The sequence below is a fragment of the Aedes aegypti genome, chromosome 3 (genome assembly GCF_002204515.2).
Source record: "Aedes aegypti strain LVP_AGWG chromosome 3, AaegL5.0 Primary Assembly, whole genome shotgun sequence".
Classification (NCBI taxonomy): Eukaryota; Metazoa; Arthropoda; class Insecta; order Diptera; family Culicidae; genus Aedes; species Aedes aegypti.
This window is the reverse complement of record NC_035109.1, coordinates 147,038,345-147,062,963: the sequence shown is the minus strand read 5'-3', so window position 1 is coordinate 147,062,963 and position 24,619 is coordinate 147,038,345. Positions and strand designations below refer to the sequence as shown.

The 24,619-nt window shown below is 37.2% G+C and overlaps 1 protein-coding gene across 2 annotated transcripts in view; it reads right to left on the bottom strand.

The window, feature by feature from the left end:
• LOC5575719 (phosrestin-2) overlaps window positions 1-24,619 on the bottom strand; it is a 149,710-nt gene that overhangs the window by 88,121 nt on the left and 36,970 nt on the right. For both annotated transcript variants that reach the window (XM_021850170.1, XM_021850171.1), the window contains one exon: window positions 10,372-10,492. In XM_021850170.1, the coding sequence (XP_021705862.1) occupies window positions 10,372-10,492 (121 nt within the window). The remainder of the gene's footprint in view (window positions 1-10,371; window positions 10,493-24,619) is intronic.

Here is a 24,619-nt window from a genome sequence, read left to right as displayed (position 1 = left end):
AATTTACTTATATTTTAATTTGAAAGCTTATTTCGCCATTGGGCATCACTTGATCGATTGAAGTGTTGCACTATAGAGCACAACGCCTATATTCACACTATTCTTCTTCTTCTTGGCATTACGTCCTCACTGGGACAGAGCCTGCTTCTCAGCTTATTATGTGTTATTATGAACACTTCCACAGTTATTAACTGAGAGCTTTCTTTGCCTAAGTTGCCATTTTCGCATTCGTATATCGTATGGCAGGTACGATGATACTTTATGCCCAGGGAAGTCAAGGAAATTTCAATGACGAAAAGATCCTGGACCGACCGGGAATCGAACCCAGACACCTTCAGCATGGCTTTGCTTTATAGCCGCGGACTGTAACCACTCTGCTAAGGAAGGCCCCAAATTCACACTATTGTATTACCTAATCTATTTTTGGATCTGATGCGTCGCTGTCTCTTTGCGCTCTCCACTTTTCGCAGGTAGATCGAAGAGCACGCAGGGATGCTTTCTCAGTCCAAGAGAGATCCTTTATTCATAGCCATAGGCCAGGAGAAGTGGATGAACTTGTCATTCATTTTCCTGTCAAAATTCATACAAAATCTACTTTTTCTCTGCTATAAATTCACTCTAGGTGAACCACTTCCCCTGGCCTATTTTGTTGATTGCCGTGTTCATCCGGGTGCAGTTGAGCATTCGCTCAGAGAAGGGTCAGATGTCAGTCCGCTTACAGACGGAAGTGATGTTGGACGGATGGGCTCGTGTTGTACTTGAGCGGGCTGACGAAGTTTTTTTTGCTGAGAGGGCTGGGAATCAAACCCATGACCATTCGCTTATAAATTGAACGTGTACCCAACTACGCCACGTTGCCCCCCAACAAAACTGATACAATGTCAACTTAATTTCGGCAAAACGGTACATCGTTGTTCTATATCAGTGTAGCGAATTAACTTCTCATGAAATAACACTTCGGGAGTGACATTGGGCCTAGCGGAGATGACATTAGGCCAAAGCATAATCTAAAATTTCTAAGGACGTATTGGGAATATTAATATAAAATTTTATCTATAGTTATCTACGGCTAACATCAAAAAATTAAATACCTGGAGTTAGTAGTTAGTTTTTTTTGAATCGTTGAGAAAAGCTTGAAAATAAGGCCTTTTTTGAAAAATGTTTAATGGAAAATCTCATTTATACGTTGAAAAAATCTATTATAAAATCTCACATACATGTCCATCATATCAAATCTTATTGGACAGCTCTATAGAAGGATTTTCTTGATCTGACCTTATTGTGCATCAATTTGTTTAGCACAATGTCACCTTGAAGGGGTGAGATTGGGCTAATTTCCATACGTTTACTATTCAAAGGAAAACAAACGAATTTCAATTATTTGTTCAGCATTTTCCAATACAATACGCATGAACGGAACGTATTGTAATTTTTACATTTGAAGTAAAATTGCGAAAGTTGTTTAAAAATGTATCAGGACTTAAGCATTTTAGGCCCAATCACACTCCAACGACAGTTTTTGATATATATTTTATGAAATGACATTTTATATCATAACAAATGCTTTAAATTAGAAAATTACTAATTGGAGTGAAATTGACCACCATATAACAAATCGGACCTAATTCCTTATCAACTTAATGTGGCGCCTATGATTCCGAAAATGTAGTAGAAGACATTATAACTCGTATATTTGACCATTTTATTGCAATGATCATCTTTCCAAAACAGCATTTTACTCCTAAATGTAGGCAATGATTAAACTAAAGGTGAGCTTTTCGGAGGCCAGAAAATGTATGGAGCAACAAACAGGTAGCTTCGCCCAGGTAGTGGTCAACAGAGCGCTTTTGAGAAGAAGCTGAAGGAGCTGGAAGTGGCCATGCTCCGAAAAGATAAGAAAATCGCCAGATTACAGGAGGATAACAAGAAGAAAGACGAGAGGATTGAGCAGATGATGGCTTCCATCAAGCAAGTCAAGAAACAATCGAGTCAAGAGCAAACGCACCACGTGAGTGAAACCATTGTAGTTGAGAATCCCTGCCACAGCTCGACGGCTGGCCCTGTGAAGCAGTCAAGGAATAACTCCCTTGCCATTCAGGAGACATAGCGCGGAAGATCTTTGAAATTCGTCAACCCGAAACCAGCCACCTTGCCAGATTACAGCCCGCCCCCGATGAAGACCACCCCCAGCACTCATGATCTGACTCAGATGGAGTATTCCGGCGAAGAGTCTGAGGTAGTTAACCAGCGTTTCCGATAACCCCACTCTCGAACAATGTTAGGAAAATAACGACGACCCTCGCACGAACACGGACTTTGAGACTTTTCGGTTCGGAAGTAGGGAAAGTGTAGTACCTCTTCCGACGCAAGTGTGGCAACTCACCGTCGATAGTACACAAAGTCTTTCCTCAGTGCCGGCTATTGCCGGTGTTTCTCGAAGTAGTCGTGTAGTAGTTTCGGCAATGGCTGCCACTGTGGGATAAAACGTCCCACAGATCAGTCATATCTATTTGCTGCGGTTGCTGCTGCGCCTGATGTTCTTTCAGGACACGTCGCATCACCACTATCCTTCGAGAATTCATCCTAGAAACATTACACAAAACGCTGCTCCAGTGCTGGCTGTTATCGGTATTGGCAGAACTAGTGTAATGGTTTTGACAGCAGCTGGTATTGTTGGACAAAGCGTCGTCACAGGCAAGTGACAGTTCAAACTCGTCATCCACTACTACACGATCAGCAACCGATTGCCGCTCTGGGGGCTGCTTCGATCTCAAGTGGAATATCCGTGGGCTTTAGGCCAACATCAGCGAGCTAAAGATACTCATCTCCAACCTCGAACCGTGCGTCGTAGCTCTGCAGGAGACCAAGGTGAACCGGCCTGTTGTTCCGCCAGACTACGTTGGTAGAAACTACACGTTGCTGCTACAGTCGAGGAACACAAACTACTGGCAACACGGGGTAGGCCTTGTTATCCGGGAAGGTATACCTTTCGAGCGTGTACAAAGCTTGCACCTCGTCGCTGCACGCATCTTTGCATCTATCCAGATGACCGTGATCTCGGTATTTATACCACCGAGTGCAGCTCAATGTCAAACCGTAATGGTATACCTGTTTCAGCATCTAAAGGGTCCTGTTCTTCTTTTGGGGGACTTCAATACGCGTCATCTCGCGTGGGGTTCTCAGCAGTCGAAGGCGCTTGGCCGATTTATTGCCGAAACAACGTTGGACAAACAACAGATGATCCTGAACGACGGGTCCCCTACACGCATCGACCCGGCAGCGGGTAACACCAGTCTGGCGTGAAGGTTCACCTGGCGGACCTTATCTGACACACACAACAGCGACCACTTTCCGATAACGGTGTCCATCCCCGGAAGGTCCAATCATCGAACAACACGACAATCAAGCCAAGCAGCAACTGTGGGAAGATTTTGTGGCGAAAATATCACGACGAGCGAACTATGGTATACGGTTAATGCACTGCGCGGCAACCGGTAGCAGCGGTTATACTCAAGAAGAGAGCGGACGGATCTACGGACAATCTTGAAGAAGCAGGAGAAGAACTGGCGACGTACTACAGCGAGAGATAGGTTCAAGTTACCCTCCATCGTTCCAGATGGCGAAATCGGCAGCTGAATGAGAGGCCATGGATTTTTCCCAATGCCGGCGAAGTGTATAACATCGATATTACCCTAGCCGAAAATCTGTGGGCTCTCGACAAAGGGCGAGTTGCCTCAACAGGTGCCGATTACATAAGGTACCCTCTTCTTCAACGCCTCCCACTGTCTGTAGAGATGACGCTTCTTGAGCTGCTCAATAAAATATGGCGAAGTGGCGAGTTTTCTGCTGTTTGAGCACATCATCAACCGCGGTTTGATTACGGAGCCAGAGTCAAGCGGTCAGCTTGACAAGCGTCAACACACCTTTCGTGCAGGACGTTGCACTGACACATACGGGGGCTGGGGGCAAGAAGGACACCTTAAGATATATAGGTTCAAATCATGGTTGATTAGCACAATTTTTGAAGATTATTCCAGTGTAGGGACAAGCTCACCTCTTGTTCTAAATGATGTTATCGATAGATTTCAAAAATATAAGAAACACATGATGATTTGAGATTTTTGAAAATGTCCCTTCTTATGAGGTTTTTAAACGAGGCACGGGGCAAGCGTGTCACTCGTATGGGGAAAGAAGACCACCAGAGCAAAATGCCACACATTTTGTATATTATTATTCCCCCGCCTAAACGATAAATTGTAGAGTAAGTAAAGATAAAAACTGAGGGTTAAAAGATGACTTATACAGTCATCTCTCCCTTACTCGACATTGAAGGGACTATCGAGTTAGGGAGGTATCGAGTTACAGAACACAAAACCAGTGTAACTGCGATCCAAGGGACCATCGAATTAGCCATGAACAGTGCTGGGAATGGTAATAGTAGTAGGCTTGAATTTTAGCGAAAATCACGTGGCTCTCCCAGTACAGTAGTTCAAAAACGTGAATCTCATCAAGTAGCCTATGTTGGGTGCACGAATTTTCTAAATCATGAGTGTCATTGAAGGCTCTAAATGCGGGAAATGCAGCGGGAAATAGAACATTTTTCTACAGTAATTCTGGGTTGCCCATAGCAACGGGTGTTTTGCTATTTTCAAGGCTTTTTGCGTGGGCGTGAGTTTCACTGGCTTCGCTGACTGTGATTGGATAATAGAAATATTAGTAGTAGAACGCTAGTGGCGCTGTTACCATAAAACTGATTTTAATTATTTTTACCTTCAGTTATGAGTTTTCGCTGTTTTTCAAATGCCAATTATTTGTTTTGGTCTTTAAAATTGATTTGACACTTTGAGGCCCGGTACTCAGGCTGTCAGCGCGTGGCAAACTAGATGTTGGTAACACGAACAGTAGCGATATTAGCATTCTTAGGTTAATGCTTCTACTGATTGGATTTGCTTGGCTACTGTAGAGTGAATTTCAAGATTTTTCCCAACCCTGGCCATGAATACCAACTTTTACTATGGTTCTCTAACTCGATATCGAGATACGGAATATCGAGTAAGGGAGAGTTAACTGTAGTTAATAAGTAATTTTACGAAATTAATTTAGTTTTCATCTTATTTGACTGTAACAATAATAGTAAAAATTTTCAGAAACCATTTTAAATGTCCAAGATGGTTTTTAGTAGGAAACATTGATTTAATGCAATATTAAACAAGAAAAATAAAAATTCATTTGATTTTATATGAGAAAATTGCGGTGTCCATCTTGCCCCATAAGACATACTGTTATTATATATGTAAAATTTAATGTCAAAAGTACTTTTTCGAAAAAAATTCCTCACAGCTATATTAAACAATTGAAAATCATCAATACTGTGCGGAATCATCAATATGTTTTGTATTTATTGGCAGTCAAACCTTGTTTTCCAGTCTTACATTCTTATAATATTTCGCATATTGTGCGTTGGTGAGTTAAAGACATTTTTCTATTTTTTTGTACTAAACTAAATAAATTTTACCTGTAATATTTACACAACCCTCAATTATAACTCAATTTATACTTACCCTGCGTTAAACAGCAAAATATTGATTTGAACTACGTGAAATTAGAGGTGGCACTTTTGCCCCGGGTGTCCTTCTTGCCCCATGCACCCTACTTTGCCGAGCTGGATATATCGCTGCCAAATAACGACGAACACTGCTTGATAGCTTCCCTAAAAATCGTTCTGGTGGGCTTCGTTTCCCCAACTCCCCAGTATTCTAAACAGGCAAAACTACTACGCCACAGAACGGATAAAAAATTTGCAGCGCAGTAATGCTTGAAATCAATGAAAAGAGAATGCGTTGGGAATGATCGACTGGATGGAACATGTGGTGGAGTTGCTATCATCATTCATAGGCGTATAAAAGCTCAACTTTTTTCGTCATTGGATACCAAAGTTTTTGAAACTTTGGGTGTTTCTTTTGAAATACAGCTTGATAAATATACCTTCATACTTTCATACTTACTTCATACTTTCATGGGGCCCAGATAGCCGTAGCGGTAAACTCGAAGCTATTCAGCAAGACCAAGCTGAGGGTCATGGGTTCGAATCCCACCGGTCAAGGATCTTTTCGTAAAGGAAATTTTCTCGATACCCAGGGCATAGAGTATCATCGTACCTGCACACGATACACACATGCAAAAATGGTCAATTGGCATAGAAAGCTCTCAGTTAATAACTGTGGAAGTGCTCATAAGAACACTAATCTGAGAAGCAGGCCTTGTCCCAGTTGGGACGTAACGCCAGAAAGAAGAAGAAGAAATATACTTTCATAGCTGCCTATTTGCCTTCCTTAGCCGAGTGGTTAGAGTCCGTGGCTACAAAGCAAAGCCATGCTGAAGGTGTTTGGGATCGAATCCCGTTCGGTCCAAGATCTTTTCGTAATGGAATTTTTCTTGACCTCCCTGGGCATAGAGTATAATCATACCTGCCACATGATATACGAATGCGAAAATGGCAATTTGGCAAAGGAAGCTCTCAGTTAAAAATTGTGGAAGTGCTCATAAGAACACTAAGCTGAGAAGCAGGCTCTGTCCAAGTGAGGACGTTAATGCCAAGAAGAAGAAGAAGCTGCCTATTTGCCTTTTCAATGCACTGGGCAGCAAGCCCTCTTAGAAATTATGTAAAATTTTGAAAAAAAAAAAACTCAAAAACCAATCCCGGCCTTGAGAGAAAAAAACAAATTATTTGTATTGTATTTGTATTTGTATTGAAGATTCATCCGACATCATGGTCTTAATGAATAATACTAACTTATTGCAAAAAAAAACTCAAAAACTTGCTATGCTATTGTTTGAAAGCGCGCACAATTTAAATTTGAGGCTCACTAGTCCAATTGGAAATCAAGTTACTCAGGATTCTCAATCAAAAGAAGGTTTCCTGAAATTACTGGGGGACTGATTAAGTTACACAGTCCCAAATATTCATGTGATTTTACGTCTCTTGGATGCACATAAAAGAAGCGAGACGAATGACTTAAATTTGTGTCGAATTCTAACTACGTTAATGTCTGATTCGGAAAATGTCAATCACAGTTCCATCGTTTCCGTGTCCTTTATCATGTAAAATTACATTTTTTGTTCAACACGTCTTCAAGGACAAGCTTTTGTGTCGTTCCTTCACATACGTCATGCGTCATTCACTCATAACCAGAATTACATCCACAGTAATTTTCATTATTTTTAAGAGTGTAGGTTAAGTTGAGTGAAAACTTTTTTCTTCTCCTATATCCTGGTGAAATCAATTCATCAATTCATCATCGCTACGGCAAATTAAAAGTAGGGTAATTTGCCCATTGTTGCGGTATTTCCTATTATTGCGGTATTAGAATTAAACACTCATTATTAATCGAAAACTCTATTTTCTATGGATATTATTGATGATGATGAAAGCTTATAGTGTTCCCAAGCTGTGCCAGATAAATACTTTGAAAATTAAACGATTTTGATCGATAAAAGAACAGTTTTAAATGATGCATCAATAAAAGCCTATATTTTTAACCAGTCCATCTATTTACGGACGGGTTTTCATAACCGTGAATTTTTAAGTTAAGAACCAAAACAATTATATGCAGTGGGTATATCAGTTCAGTATGGATGTAGTTACATGATAGGATGTAGTTACAAGATAGGACAATGATAATAGCTGTTTGCCTATTATTGCGGTATCTGAAATCACATTCAAACATCCGATATTTCAATACTCATTTTAAATGTAATTGCTGGAAACATTAATTATATTATTAGGGTACTATTTTGTAACATAATTTTGTGTCATTCATACATTTATCTGGTCAAACAAAAGATATCTGTTTATCTTTACCCTGTAGTTGCTCTTTTTTACAAATATATTGCAAATAAACACAATGTTTTACCGAAAAATCACGTAAACTGATTGAAAATCGGAAAACATGACCAAAATGCGTTGCAAAAATAAAATACAAGATGATTGCAAGGAAGCAATTTTTTGAAATTGCATTGGATTGGTGAAAACTAGTGAAAAATATTTTTAAAAGCACCAAAATTGTGATTATATTTGAGTCAAAAAATCATTTCTTATATTGCGACTAGTGGTCTTAGATGGAAGAACCTTGTCTATTTGCGTTAACATTGTCCAGCTACGACGGAAGAGGAGACGAAACCGGCAGAAAATCATTCGATTCTGTTGATTTGTTTTCAAATCGTGACATAAAGTAATTAATTCGTTTTCTTTATAGATACGTCCAAAGTCACACAAACTGACAGTACCGTGCAGTGTCATTAACATGGAGGGAGCATAATTTCAATGCTAGAACATTGTGTGGCATTGAATGTATACTGAATGTAATAAAATCTATGATTTTTGGTATACCGCAATAATAGGACGGCACTACCGCAATAATAGGACGAAATACCGCAATAATAGGACAGAGGAAGAGCTTCAGATTTATGTTAAAAAAATGTATGTTTGATTCCAAAATTTGCTTTTTTACTTTACTATACTCCAGATTAAGGATAGTTTTAACAGTTCAAAATGCAAAATACTACAATATTTGGGTTTTAGACACTGAAATACGATTTAAATTTCAACACCGTGCTTAAGTCCTCCATAATAGGACGGGTACCCTAATATGTTATTATCAAAATGGTTATTAAAGCTTAATTTAGTTTTACCCAATTAGGATGATAGTGTTGTCTAGCACAGAACACCTGGATATAAGAAATGAATGTAATGTTTAAAATAATACTGATAAAAGTATAAACAATAAAGAAAAAAGAAAAAAATGCTAACACGTTATTGTTTCTTTGGATATCTTCCTGAGTAGAGGAAAGGTTCTACCATTCAACAAGAAATGCGGAAAAGTAGGTAAATCAGTGAGTATTTTGTATATATTGTTTATAGGACCAATTTCCTTAGAAGATGCTTTATAAGGAAACCGACCGACTTCCTTGGAAGGTAGGTAATAAAATGTTCACTAATAATCAACTGAAATGGGGTAGGATGTTTTGAAGTTTAACTCATTGATCAGAAACCATTTCGAAGTGCAGACATGGCGAAACAGCAAAGTACGTGATTCATTTCCTTTCACTGTAAAACGGAGTAACATTGATCAAATGGGTTCATTAAATGAACGACAAGTTCTTGGTTTTGGACAATAGTATTATCAGTTCAATCCAATCCTAACTTATGAAATATTATTTGGAGGAATTTTTGAGACGTTCCTGACTCAAATCTCTTGATGAATTCGTAAAAATGACTGAACGAAGAATTGGAAAAATTAGCATAGGGACTCTTTAAGGTGAAGATGAATCGAAGCCAAACCTCATTTTTTTAGAGCACACATCTGGAGAACCGAACACCCGTTTGAGCAGAAAACTTAATCGATTGGTCACCTCCAGCTGAAGACCGAACGATTAAGTTTTCAGCTTAAACGGATGTTTGGTTCTCCAGATGTGTGCTCTGAAAAAAATGAGGATTGGCTTCGATTCATCTTCACCTTAAAGAATTCTTGTACGGGTTCTTGGAATAGTCCCTTGGCAAATTTCTTCAAAAACTATAGAATAAAACTTGGAGAATTGTTCCAAAAGAACCGTAGAAAGCTTTGGAAGATTTGCCAACATAACTACTGGAGAAACCAGTTGTAATATTGGTGGAAAATTTATGGAGAAAATTGTGGAACCTTATTTGGATAAATTCCCAAATTACTGGAGATTGTTGCATTGAATTTCCCGTAGAAAAATAATGAATACGTCATTTATTTGATTTATTATTATTTTAGTATTATTATTTATTTCTGGACGAATTGCAAGAAGAGTTTGTGGAGGATCTCTGCAAGGATTGCTGGAAGAGCTCCTGAAAATATTCTTAAAGAAATCACTAGAAGATGCTTTATAAGGAAACCGACCGACTTCCTTGGAAGGTAGGTAATAAACTTTTTGCTAATAATCATCTGAAATGGGGTAGGATGTTTTGAAATTTAGGTCATTAATCGGACACCATTTCGATGTGCAGACATGGGGAAACAGCGAAGTACGTGATTCATTTCCTTTCACTGTAAAATGGAGTAACATTGATCCAATGGTGTTTATTAAACTAGCGATAAAGTCTTGCTATTGGACAATGGCATTTCTATCAATTCAATTTAATATTAAGTTATGAGTAGAAACCACTGGGTCACTCTCCTTATTTGAGAACAATCTAAAAAAGACCAACGTGACTCCGTTATACGGTTCCCTTTTCGATGATGGTCAAAATTTCACCTTTTCGACCGAGCACTTCTTTTGATCTGAATCAAAATTGGACGTAATTGCGTAGACTAGAAATGAACATTCCATCGCACAATGGATACCAACCTGCAGAGGTGTTAGGGCTTCCGGTTCGGTCCCAATAGGCTTTGGCCATATCTGCTGCAAGGCGATGACGGCTTCATTGCAGAACTTCAGACCCATTACTTCTTCGTCCTCGCGGCCATATCTGAAAGTGAAGAGAGAGAAAAACCGGTGAAAGATAATTTTTAATTGACAACCTATCAGAAGCAGCGTTTCCAGAGACGATTGAACTGTGCTTCGGAGGGACGGATGAGCGGCCTTTGGGGTTCGCTAGCAATTATTGCCACTTGTGAGGTAGATGTCAGCATCTGTTACGAAACACTGTCTGCGGGAAACAGTGAGTTCCGACGCGAGAAGTACCACTATCGAAAGTCAATTCCATGGAGGAAATAGGGGATGTGGGAGTGAATCGGAACAGTTTGAAAACTGTTTAATGCGGTGTAAGTTTCAAGTTGCTGTGAGTATCCTGTTTCTATTTTCCGTTTTCCTGTCGACGGTCTTCCCATGTTAGTCTTCAAGGTGCTTCCCAGACCGTTATTTTTTTTTTATCTTTATTAACGAGATTTTTAGCCCTGGGCTAGTTCATCTCGGGATCAACGGCTTTACTTCCCTTCCGAAGGAAGTCGTCACTGAAATTTTTAGTGACTATCTCGGGGATGGGATTCGATCTCAGGTCCTCGGCGTGAGAGGCGTGTGTTCTAACCACTACACCAGGTCCGCCCCCCCAGACCGTTATTGTCAAAAAAAAAAAATCTTCATTTTTTCTGTGCTTACTCTCATTTTATGACCAAAACAAGAAAAAATCATTTGTATATTATCAACATGTTCAGCAAAGTTAATTGTTTTGGCTAAAACAACATATATTTCTGTGGAGAAGAATAGTGTTTGGTCAGTTGAAGCTGTTATATGCTCACTTTTGGAGCGAGCAGCGAAATCAGGATCGTGTCTGATTCGCGTAGTATCCTCATGGATCATTAGTGTATATGCTTATTCATTTCAAATTATATCTATATCATTTACCATATGCAAACTCCCAGTGTTTTCTTATGAAAGTGCAGAGGACTCTTCGGCTTCCATAACGCAAGTAACACGTCAACATTTCCTTTCAATCCCCATTCGGACGCAGCCGGCTCCGTTATTGTTTGCCCAGTACCAGTACTTACACATTGAAGACGCTACTGATCTTGAAAATCGTTTGTTGGTTGCCTGTTTAAGAACCTCTGTTCTTGCAGTAACGGAGTAGCAACTGCGGGTGGTCAATCATGCTCATGCTCATGCTCAGAAACATATTTTTGTGGAAGGCAATCGCACACTGAGTTATAAGTCTTCAACTCATACCATCGAAAAGGCTTTACTTCATAACGGACCCTACGATTTTTTTTTTCAAATTCTCCCCAGAGATGCAACTTAGCCTTAGAAAACGACTGGTGAGCACAACAATAATGGAGATTTTTCGGATGATATCGGTCTAAGGAGCACCGTGGTCCTGGTTTCAGCTACAGCACATGAAAAAGTGATCGAATGAGTGGGGTTTGGAGTTTCTCCTTTGGGGCTGTCCATTTATTACGTAAAACATTTTTTGGGGTTTTTCAACCCCCCCTCCCTCCATGGTAAGATTTTTTGTATGAAAATTAAAAATAATTTGTATGGCACGTAAGAAATCTCCGATCCCTCCTCCCCCCTTAAACCCTTACGTAATTAATGGACCGCCCCTTTGTATGAAGAAGGTAGAATCCCATCACAGGAAAGTTTTAAAGTCCTGTCGACTGAATCAAGCGACCGGAAATGTTGTCCATTAAATAACCTATCATCTGAAGCTGTTGGCTTGAGAAGCTTCATCACTCCAGCAGCAGACGGTCAACTTTAATAGTTTGTGTCATGGGTCAGTTAGTATCGTAGCTTCGAGTGAACTGATGTGAAGGTCTTCTTAGCTTGTTAAACGTGGCAACTCTTCTTTGACATGGCATGAATAAACTAGCCCCTCAACTGACAAAAGATAAAAATCAGATTCATTAACGCCAAGATAAGGTTCAGCGGGATAAACGCGAGATGTAAAATAATAAGGTCGGTGGGAAAGCCGAAGTGACCCGTAACGCGAACACCTTTACGTGATGCGTTACGGTGAAAGGTCGATTGAAGGTTGAAATTAATTTTCGTTCCATTAGCTCTAGTATATTATTGCGTTCAACATTGGCTCACAATCTTACACGAATAGTCAGAGTTAGGAAAAACCATGATGGAAATTCGTTTCGATGTTTTCAAGTTGAAACAGTACCAATAATAAATTTTCACGGAACATTATATTTGAATCTCTGTGGAATGATTCCTTTATTATCATTTTGAGATGGACTTTAGGATGAATCGCGAAAAAAATCTTTTTTTTTTCGGAAGAATTGCTTGAAAGAATCTGTGGAGCTATGTCTAAAATAATAAAAGAATTAAATTATGTAGAAAAAATCAATAAATTATGCGACCAATTCATTGAATAATTTTAGATGGAGTTTCATGAACCTTATTAAGATTCTGCAAAAGAATCCCTGGAGAAATATCTTGTTGGAATTCTTTGAGAAAATCTTTTCATGCGCTTGAAAAACTTTTCAGGAATAGATAATCATAGGCAGAATCGTCCAGAAGATCTTCAAGAAGTGGCTTCACAAAAGCGTACAGGAGCTCCTGTGGGAATTCCTACAGAAAATGAGTACAATGAGTTTCTCCAAAAGTTCCTTCGTAAATATCTTTAGGAAATTTTCGCCAGTTCCTCCAGGATTTTTTTCAGAAATCCCACTAGAAAGTGCTCAAAAGGGCCATTCAAGAAATTTATCTTATAAGATCGTTTAGGAACTCCATGAGTAATTCCAGTATATTTCTAAGATAACTCGCTAGAGACTGGACAAACGTCCCAGTAAACACACCATCGTATATGATGGGATATAAGGGTACAAATGTGGAGGCGATATACGTACATTTTGCATGCAGCCTTATGGCGCATGTACGTATATCGCCTCCACAGTTGTACTCTTATGCGCTATCGTATACGAGTTTGTGTTAACTGGGGTACAATGTAATGACGAAATTCTTCGAAAAGTTTATGAAAAAAATAGTGGAAAAATACATGTAGCAGCTTTTAATTCAACAGATTATCATTTGTAAAATCCTTGTAGGAATTCCAAAAAAAGCTTCAGGTTGATCTTCTTGAGTAATTCCTGGAGTAATTCTGGAATTCCTGGAGAGATTTCTGAAGATATTTCGGGACGAAATTCTGAAGGTATTTTTGGTAGAAACAAGCAGAAACCCAGGAAGAACTTCAGGAGGTTTTCCTGTAGTAACTAGCATAATCGAATCAAGTTTTTTAAAACAATGGTCCAAATCGACAATTTAGCTTAGCTTAGCTTAGCTTAGCTTAGACTGACTACACATATCAATGGTTGCTATTCCGTGATTGACCGAAGTCAGTGAAAATGCACAAAGAATCAACTAGAAGTTCGGCTGGGATTGGCCATAATCTTCTTCAGTGTGCATAATTCAGTGCCTCTATTTATACAGGGTCAATAACGGCGCTGGCCACGTCCTTGCAGTCAGGTGGGATTGGGGGAAGGAATGTTAGTGTGTAACCTTTGCTTTTTGGAGACCGTGTTTGCCTCTGCATCTCCACAAAGGTTACTGGGAGGGATGTTTGTTAATGGGGAGGATCGTTGGGTCATAGGATTCACTTTGATAAGCGATTAGACCATGATAAACAATGATTTGTGAGATATATACATGCTTATACGTAAATATAATATTTTGATTTGATATGAACAATTTCTATGTAGAGAAAAATTATGCCGACACTTGAGGTGACGAACCATTCAAAGTTTGTTGAACAAATACCTAAATGTAACATTCCTACAGCTGTCAGGACGAAAACATGTGTTATTATATTTTACTCATTTGAAAAGAAACAAAAAACTCGATTGGTTGGGACATCATAGAACACTCTTATTCTTATGCCGACACTTACAGTGGCGAACCATCCAAAGTTTGTTGAATAAAGTGAACCTTTCGCAAGTCTACACTTGTAGTGTCGAACCATTCAAAGTTTTTTTTAATTACAAAAATATAAGTATATAAGAGGTGTTCTGAAAAAAAAATGTTAAACATAAATAAATCATGAATCAGAGTTTGTGTCGACACTCACAGTGACGAACCATCCATAGTTTGTTGAAAAATCATATTTACATCCCACCATTGTAACGATTGAATGTGCAGTCATACATATTTTATAGATTAGAAATAGTAGCATGAAACGAGCTCACCAATTGATCCGTTATCCTTGACTGAGCAGCCACAATCCACTTTCGGCTTCACTCGTTTGCTCGGCTATAAAAAAGCACTCAGGAAAAAACAATAAGCGCGCGACCCAAAAAGAATAAAAAAAAAAAAACTGTTCGGGCTTTCTTGACGCACTGCCCAGGAGCAAGCGTCAAGGTCGAAGGATCAAACAGAACTAACCGATCGCGGCACTTTTTCAGTTACTCCAACCGAACTCACCGATCACGCCACTTTTTCACTTACTAGACCAACGCGCGACATGTTTGATCCTGCCCTCGTCGCTCGCCCCGGCAAAAGCAAGTGTCAAGGTCGAAAGATCAAACAGAACTCAATGGTCCAAATCGACAATTTAGCAGGAAAAAAGTGTTTTTTTTCAGTTCTTGTCGATTTAAGACGCATGATGTTTTCAGAGAGGTTATTCGTAGTTAAGTTTTGCTTAGAAAAAAGTGGAACAGGGTGGTCCTTATTCAAGTTCAATTTTTCAGAGATGAACCAGCTCGGGAAAAGTCTCTATAATAAAATAAAAAAAAAGAATAAGAAGAAGTTTGTCGAAGACACTAGCTAAAACACTCTAACTCCTCATTTGTACTTACTAAATTCTCGAAAACTTATTCTAACAGACTCAAGTCAAAACAGTATACAAACTTACTTTATCGATTCTACATGTTTCGCAGACGAAATTCTACACGTTGCGCTCTGAACCAACTGGATTTTTCACTTTTAAAACGATTAATTTCCGGATTTACAAAACGACGAAAGTAAGATCCTCAACTTTCGCAACCTAACCACTACTTTCGCCGCCCCGCTGTATGGAGAGACAAAGTGACTTAACCACGAATCAAAACAAAACACTACTTGAGCCGATTTTACACTGGTAGAAAAACGTCGAAAGTAACTGAATAAATCGGCTTATCATTTTGTAAAATTTTTTTTTGTGGGAAATAACAGGAACTCCCTAGTTTTTGAACGCGAGCTTAATGTATGCAAAATTAAAGCGATGTACACGGCGAAAAAAAATTAAAAAGTTGATTAATTTTAAAACAGTTTTAAAAGACAGGTTGTGATTCTTCTGAATTAATTTTCTCAAAACCATATGAAAGTTACTTACGTCGATTTGAAAAAGTAATCGAGAATTGATTCTGAAAGTTTTAACTTAGAGCGGACCCGAAACTTTTAACTTTAACTTTTCTGTTTTTAGTTATACGTGAATGTAGTCTTCGAAAGAGTTGTGGAAAAAAAGAAATAACACAGCAAAAAAGCTGACTTGAGAAAGTAAACTTCAAAAATACACTTACAAAATTCTAAATTCATCTGTAACTTACAATATTTTAATGTTAACTTCGTGCTGCCTTCAGTAAAGTTGTAGATTTTAACTAGATCAACAACATTTCCACACGCAACTATCTGGAGAAAAGTGAAACAAAACCTGTAGGACCTACATCACATGTTACTAGACGTAAATAAAAAAAAATCAAAATCAAATAGTAGCAATATAACTTTACATTTATTCTCTCAATAATCTTAGACAAGTGAACAGGTTATTTTTGGTAACCTTGGCTTCTGCAATGATGTTAGATTATTTCACCACATTCACAGGTCTGTACCATTGTATCTATATTCGATCACAATAATAGCAGCCACATTGACACCTAAAGTTTCTGAAGTTGTTTCATTTTGAGTTATATGTCAATTACAGTGCTGACCCGATTTTGTCAGCCCCCGATTTTGTTTGCCCCCGGTTTTGTCTACCCCCGATTTTGTCAGCCTTCTTTGAATAGAATATCTCGTCATGTAGTACCGTGTTCAAATTCAAACTTATCCCATTCAAAGGCACTAAAGAAAAAAGGAAAAATGCACTGTTTTGAATGGTTTCGTCGCAAGATTAGTGCTTTTGAAGTGTTAGTGCAATTTTAGATGTTTGATTGAAGCCAGATCTGAAATTTTCAAGAACACGAATCCAGAGAACCAGACAACCGTTTAAGGTGCAAACTTAATCGATTGGTCACATGCTGGTGCTGACCAATCGATTAAATTTTCAGCTTGAATAAATGTTTGGTTCTTTAGATTTGTGCTCTGGAAAATTTTAGATTTGGTTTCGATATACCTTAACCTTTAGCTTTAATTTATACTGATATACTTGACAATATGAACTTGAACACCTGGTTGAGCTATTTTATGGGTAAAAATATATAAAAATATTTATTTTGATCTAAAAGTCACAATAACTTGAGAACGGCAAGAGAGAAAAAATACTCGTTATAACATAAGGTTATTTATTTTGGTCTTTAAAGCCGATACTGTTTGTAATGCCATAAACCAATATTTACACGTCAAAAGTTGATAAACAAAACAAAAGTGAAATGTCCCGATTTTATCAGATACCCCATTTGTCAGCCTAAATGTCAACGAGGGGCTGCCAAAATCGGGTCCTTTCTGTATATCACTGAGTAATGATAAAATAATTATAAAATCTCAAAACCATACAAAGTTCAAAACAACTTTGAATGATGAATGAACACAACGGGACTTACATGTATGTACATCTAAGTCGTATCATCATTTTTACATGTGTTGTTTCATATTTTTCCAGAAAGTATACGTTTACGAGAAAGTTGTAGATCTACTTAAAACCTACAACTTTGCTGAAGGAATCTATGACAAAAAGTCGAAAGACAAAAGGATGAAAGGACAAAAGGTCGAAGAACAAAAGAGAAGGGACAAATGGTCGAAAATCTTTTTTCAAAGAAGGAAAAAAAACCCACCAAGCATATCATTTTCGACCTTTTGTAATTTCGTCCTTTTGTCTTTTGACCTTTTGTCCTTTCAACGTTTTGTCTTTCGATCTTTTGTCCATAAACCTTGCTGAAGGTAGCACGTCTATAATTTTTAAATCTTTTGAGTTCCATGTGAATTTCGAGTTTTTTAAGTGTTTTTTAGAATTGATTTTTTTTTCAGTTTACAAAAAAATACATTATCTGAATTTTAAACTTTTTCTTAATGCGACTTTATAGTTTTTCACTTGAACTTCCTTATAATTTCAAAATCACAAAAATTACAAATTTGCAATGTTCAGCAAAAATATGTATCATTTTTTTCGTCTACAACTCTTCTGAAGACCAACGTTTACGTAAATTGAAAAAGAAAAAGTTAGACCAAAAACTTGCAGGTTCAATTTATTTAGCTCAAATGAAGAGTTAGGTCAAAGGAGTCTTCAACAACATTGTTCAGAAAAAATATTTCTAAAAGTTTGTAGAAAAGCGTAGCCACAAATTTTCTCAAACAACAAAGATTGAGTCAAAATTAAATCCTAAATAAGACCCACCCTTTTCAACTATTCTCTTAGAAGATGCAAAACTCAATTACGAACAATTTCACCTAAGACATAATCCATCTAAAATCGACCATTGTGCACTGGAGAAATCGCTGAGCAGTTACTGAGGAACTTTACAGAAAAACTTGAATTTAAAAAATGATCTTCAAAAATTTCTTGAGAAATATTTGGAGCCTCTGTAGATTGATTCCTTATGTATGGTGAAAATATTGGCAAAATTGTAAAATTCATACAAAGGAGAATTTTGGAAAAAATACAGGTTCAGTAACTTCTTGAGAGAATCTTGACTCTTGAGCTATGTTCGGAGATATTAATGAATTAAATTGAATATCCTGAAGGCATTTCTTGAGAAATCCTCCATAGAGTTTTTGACAGAATGTCACAGAGATTTCCCTTAAGAGTTTCTGGAAAAATCTCTTGAGCATTTTCTTTTGAATTCCTGGGTAAAAGTCTGGAAAAATCTTGTCGTGCGCTTGTCAACAAAGACTGCCGTCACGATGGTCATTGTTAATAGGGAATTGTTCAGAGAATCTGATATCGATGAATCCTAAGGAGCAGCATCTATAGGAATTATCGAAGAAAGAAAAGTTCCTCTCTAAGTTGTCGCATGATTTTTTCCAGAAATTTTTACTCAGTGCCCTCCAGAAAACTCTTTAGGATCAATCATTTTTTAATGTATTCATAAATTGCCTGTGGAACTCATCAGTAAGATTCTCATATGCGTAGCTAGAGGTGAGCAGAGAAAGCCCCCCCCCCCATGACCGACAGCAAAAAATTAAAATCAACTCGCTTGCTATGAACGATAACATATTGTTATGATTTTCCAAAGATTGTTTTCAGCATATCTAAAAAAAACGCGTACCTAAATATCAGATAATAAATCTCAGATAATAAGTAAGTCTTACTCAAAATCAGACTGTCAAAGATCTTTCCAGATATCATGTAGAGAATTTAGCTTTGCCTTGCCCTCCTTGGCCGATGGAAAAAAATTCCACGGAAATTGAGCATTCATATTTCAAAATAATTGCGTTCTGATTGACTTCTTGACAGTGGCGTAGCTAGGGTTTTGGGGGCCCGGTGCGGAGGTAGATTTGGGGGCCCCTCAAATAGAGGATTGCAAAATATGTCTTATTAGCTTACACATACCTACATATGTTTGTCAAAAACGTTTAATATTAAAAAAACGTGATTTAAAGGTCAACATATATTCTGCTAGTAAAAATTAAACCGTACGAGGATTTAGGAATCAAAAATACCTTTTCTTTCTTTCTTCCTGAATTCTTGGATAACTTTCTGTATGATGTACGGTATTTAGTAGTTTGCTTACGGTTATACCTAGATGAACGCTTTAAAGGCTCGTGGAAAAATTTATCAATTCATAGGAAAATAGGTGATGAAACGGCTCTACTTTAGTATTGCGCAAATCATTGATTTTTTGTAGTTTTTTATGCAGATCTAGGAGGCAATCAAGGATGAAATGTTTGATGTTATTATTGATATTATTTTATGAGGAATCCCAGCGAAACTCATAGAGGTATCCTGAGATAAAATTTTGGAATATACCTTAAAAAACATGCAGGATTTCTGCTGAAGTAAAAATATTTTCTTGGAACTCTGTCGAAATTCCTGAAATTTTTGGATTCTTTTTTTCATTTTTGAGAAACTCCTAAAAACAGAAGTCTTGTTAGAATATATAAAAATAATCTTGAAGAAACAGGTAGAATCACTTAGAAGTTTCTGGGAATATTAGGACTTATTGTAGTAATGGATGAATCTAATAGGATTTCCAATTATTCGAGGAATTCAAACTTCTAAGATAAATACTAGATGAAAAATCCTAAAATAAGTTTCAGAAAATATATTTGAAATAAATAAAACAAAGAATCCCTGAAGCTAGTGGTAAAGGAATACTTAGGAAACCCACGTGATTTCTTGGCCAACGGTACGCCAAGAAATCTCTCTAGTGGTTTTCAGAGGGCTTCTTAGTGGTTAAAACCTTGATAAGTTCATAGAATGATTTCTGTAGGATTTCTTGAACGATCCTTGAGAAAATCCGGGTATAAAATTTCGGATTTTATGTGGCAATTTCATTAAAAATCCTTTAATGAATTTACAACCATATAGGAAAGCCAGATAGATTATTACTAGCAATATTATATTTTCCAAAAATTATTAGAAAAGTCCTACTGGCATTGTTTTGAACATTCTGTACAGTTTCTACATGAAAGTGCTGGAAAAAGTTCCCTGGATTTGTTGCTTATGTTTATTTCGGAAAAAATAATTAATTTCTGCAAAAATTTCTCAATTTTCACACTGTTTGTTGTATGTCAATTATGACCTATTATGGACATTTTGTGTTATTATTTTTTTGGTCGATTAACACTTCAACAAAAGAACCGGTCGATGGAAGAAGAAGCATGAGCGGTAACTTTTGCTTTTGAAATAGATATTCTGGTCGAACGTTAGATCCACGCACATTTTTGGTTTCCGCTTCCCACTACACGGAGCCAAAAATTACGTACGAATTTCATAAGAGAACGTTTGTGAATTGCTTTCTTGGCTGGGTTTCCCTCTTTTATGAGATTCTTGTAAAACACAAAACGTCCGATATTCACAAAAAAATCTTGTCGTTGTCATTAGTGATCTTTTGAATACCTATTTTTACTTAAATTCAATGAGCGATTTTCTGAATACCTAATGGTCCATAATTGAAATCTATGATCCTTCTTAAGAGTATCTTATGATATTACACTCATTTGTATTATGAACGCAATGATCGATGGAAGTACACAAGTTTTTCTAATGAGTCTCATTAGCTGCTTCTTATGTCTTTATCCCATTAGAAATTTATATGAAATTCCCACGTGTTTTTTGATAGGAAGTTGACTCTTTTTCACAAGTGTTACTGATGATTGTCATACGCACACTTATGAATCTCTATCGATAATATTATGTTATTGACATCGCTCCTCGTAATTCATAAGATTTTTGTATTATTTTTTTTTTACCAAAAACGGACTCCATTAGATTGTCTTATAAAAGCCAACGATCAAACCGTTTAATTACCAAATAGAGTTTCTTATAAAATTATATCTGTTTATGCTATTAGTATTATTTCATAAGTCTTTTATGGAATATTATAAGATTATCGAATGAAAAACAAAATACTTCTTATATCGCTATTCCATAAGAAAATCTTATGTACCATATACGTTCGATTTCCTCAGTGAACAACATAATATTATCGATAGAGATTCATAAGTGTGCGTATGACAATAATTAGTAACACTTGTGAAAAAGAGTCAGCTTCCTATCAAAAACACGTAGGAATTTCATACGAATTTCTAATGGAATAAATACATAAGAAACAGTTAATGAAACACATATCATAAATGTGTTTGAACGTGATGGGTTAGATAAGAAAGGGGTCAACATTTTACGATTTTTCAAAAGTTTGTTGCTAATAATTAATAGTGTTCTCCATTTGAATAAATTTGAATAAATTTCCGATCGATTGATGGATAAATATTGAAAATCTATCGATAAATGGCTGAGTTGTTAGCGGTCAAAACCGTTTTTCGTCGCATGCTCAATTTTCCGTTTTTTGGAATTGTACCCCCATATGTTGCCGGAGGACATTACCCAACGTCAAAACACATTTATTAGAAAATTTTGGCACATGAGTCAAAGAGGCTGACCGTCGTACTTGTTTTCCTGCATTCAGTTTTTCAACATTATTGAAAATAGAAATTATGGTGCATGTAAACTTCAAACGTCAAAACCTTATAACAGCAAGAACAATGTGCTTTTCTATGGAAAATAAGACATGCCTCGATATTTACCTATTTATCAACAGTTTAGTCATGAAAATCAATAGTTTGCATTATAGGAGTCGATTCGTAGAAAGATTTCCAATCGATTGGTGCAAAAATCTCAAAAATCTATTCGGGCGTTAGTATGTTATTAACAGTCAAAATCTAATTACTTTTCGTGACACGAGCGATTTTTGTTTTTCGAAATTGTACCCCAGTAGTCGACCTAAAGTCGTTGGCTTACTCATTCTACAAAATCCATGCTTTTGAGAATATCTCAAACATTGAAATTTGAACAAAATGTACACCCTTATCATTTAACTCATGTACAGTCAGTGACATAAGTTAGTAACCAAATGCTGTTTTTCCATACAAAATGCCCAAGTTTGGGGTGCTGTATCTCAGCTTCTGGTTGTCCGAATTGGCTGAAATTTGGATGACGAACTACAAATAACTTGAAATTGTGCCTGTAAGGAAATTATTACATTGCAGTCATTTTACATAGAGTTTCAGAGGGTTTTTCAAAGACAAAAGTAAGTAACCGAGAGAGTTTTTAATTTAATTCGAAAACGGTAAGTCGGGCATTTTGTATGGAAAAACAGCATTTGGTTACTAACTTATGTCACTGACTGTACATGAGTTAAATGCTAAAAGTGTACATTTTGTTCAAATTTCAATGTTTGAGATATTAATACTTTATAATAATTATATACTATATAAATAAAAATGGAGTGGTGTTTGTATGTCACGAAATGGCTTCCAAACGGGTCAACCGATTTGAATGATTATTTTTCCGTTTTATTCTTCAAGTTTTCCGACGTGTTTGTGTGTATAAAAATCCCAGGATATTCACCGAGAAAGTTGAAAAAACGAGCGTGAACGGAACTGTCATTTTTTATGGGACGATCCATAGCGTTTTTCAATAGCCTACTTGATGGCAAGACGAAGTTTGCCGGGACCACTAGTATTATATAATTATGAATCCAAAGCCGTAGTTAGACTCAACATCTTCAACATAGGTAGTTCAGTCTACTTAAGTATCTACATTAGGGCCCCGTTTAGCTATTAGAAGACTCGGATTTCTCATGCGTGCTATCCATTGAACAACAACAAGAAAAATAACTTACAATACAAATATTCGCGGAGGTCCCTAAAATGTTTTTTTTTTTCTTTATTAACCCCTCTACCGGCAGCTTCATTTTTTCCCGCAAAATTCAAATTAAAATCGTTATAACTTTTTTGTTTTTCAATATTTTTGCACCATTTTTTCACAAGCTCTCAAAAAACTCTTCTAGTTTTAGGATCTGCGTCGATATTGATCATTGGTCATCTGGTTTTGAAGATATTCCAAAATTCCTTGGGGGACCGACCCGTAACTAGAACCCCCCGGTAATTTCTCAGGCTACAGAAATGTAATCGTACCGGGTACCCCCGTTGGTTTGACCACATTTAATCTGAACACTTTTTAATCTGTACCCCGCTAATTTGCACATCGTTCAGATTAAAAATGGTTCAAACGTCATTTAGCTCATGGAACGGAGTGCAGTGAGATGGAACGCTGTGGAACGGAACGCATAATCAAAACAAAACAGTGTAAGAGGTAACCAGAAACACGATGTTCAAATTAAAAATGAACCCCGATGGTTTGCATGACGTACCGTTCAAATTAGCGGGGGTGCACGGTATTCGGATATTCACTCTTCGGAACAATACATCAAGTAAGTTGTGAAAAAATGAAGCAATTTGGTGCAGCCGTCTTAAATAATGACCATTTAGGTTTCTGGAACCACGCTGGCCAAATGAAGATCTTAAAAACTTTAAAAAACATCATATCGTAATTTTCAGATATCTCCAAGAATACTGAACCGATTTGTATGATTTTTTTCAGAGATGCTCCTTATTACCTGACATTATATAGTCCATATTTTAATTTTTTGATAAATTGATCAAAAACAAAATGGCCGCCAAAGACATTTTATATGGAAAATTTCGGTCCCCCAAGGAACATCGGAATATCTTTGAAACCAGATCACCAATAATGAATATCGGCACGGATTCCTAAACTAGAAGAGTTGTTTGAGAACTTGTGAAAAAATGGTGCAAAAATATCGAAAAACAAAAAAGTTATAACGATTTGAATTTGAATTTTGCGGGAAAAAATGAAGCTGCCGGTAGAAGGGTTAAAGAGATTTTCAGCCCGAGGCTGGTTCGTCTCTATCCCTAAAATGTGTAAAATGTGGGACAGATTTAGGTTGGGCTGTGGGCCCCGGTAGGACCGTGACTGTGGGCCCCACATTTTAGGGGCCCCTATTCACGGTCCTCCGGAGCCCTCAGCCCACTCTAAAATATTAAAAATAAGGGATAATCAAGGGGCCCCTGAACATCGCAGATCCAAGTCTGCTTGTCATGCTCATTTTTTTTTGGGATCTTACAAATTGCCAGTTTTTCACAAGCTATGTCGATCTTTCAATGCTATGAGATATCCGTACTGCGATTTTGGGGCCCCTAGAAGCTCGGCGCCCGGTGCGGACCGCACCCACCGCACCCCCCTAGCTACGCTACTGCTTCTTGAAGAATTCTTCAACTTCAAACAATTACGCTTTTTCTCAAGATCTCACAAGATATCACTTGATAGTATCGTCAAACAGATTGCAATATGTCTTTTGTGTAATCTGTCAACAATATTTAACGGAATTGAAAAAGTTCAAATTGTTCCAGGAATTTATCAAATAATATGTCAAAAACATGAATTAGAGATAATTCCACATATTCCTTAGGAGTTCCTCTCAGATTTTTCTAGATGTTTTTCTCTAGATTT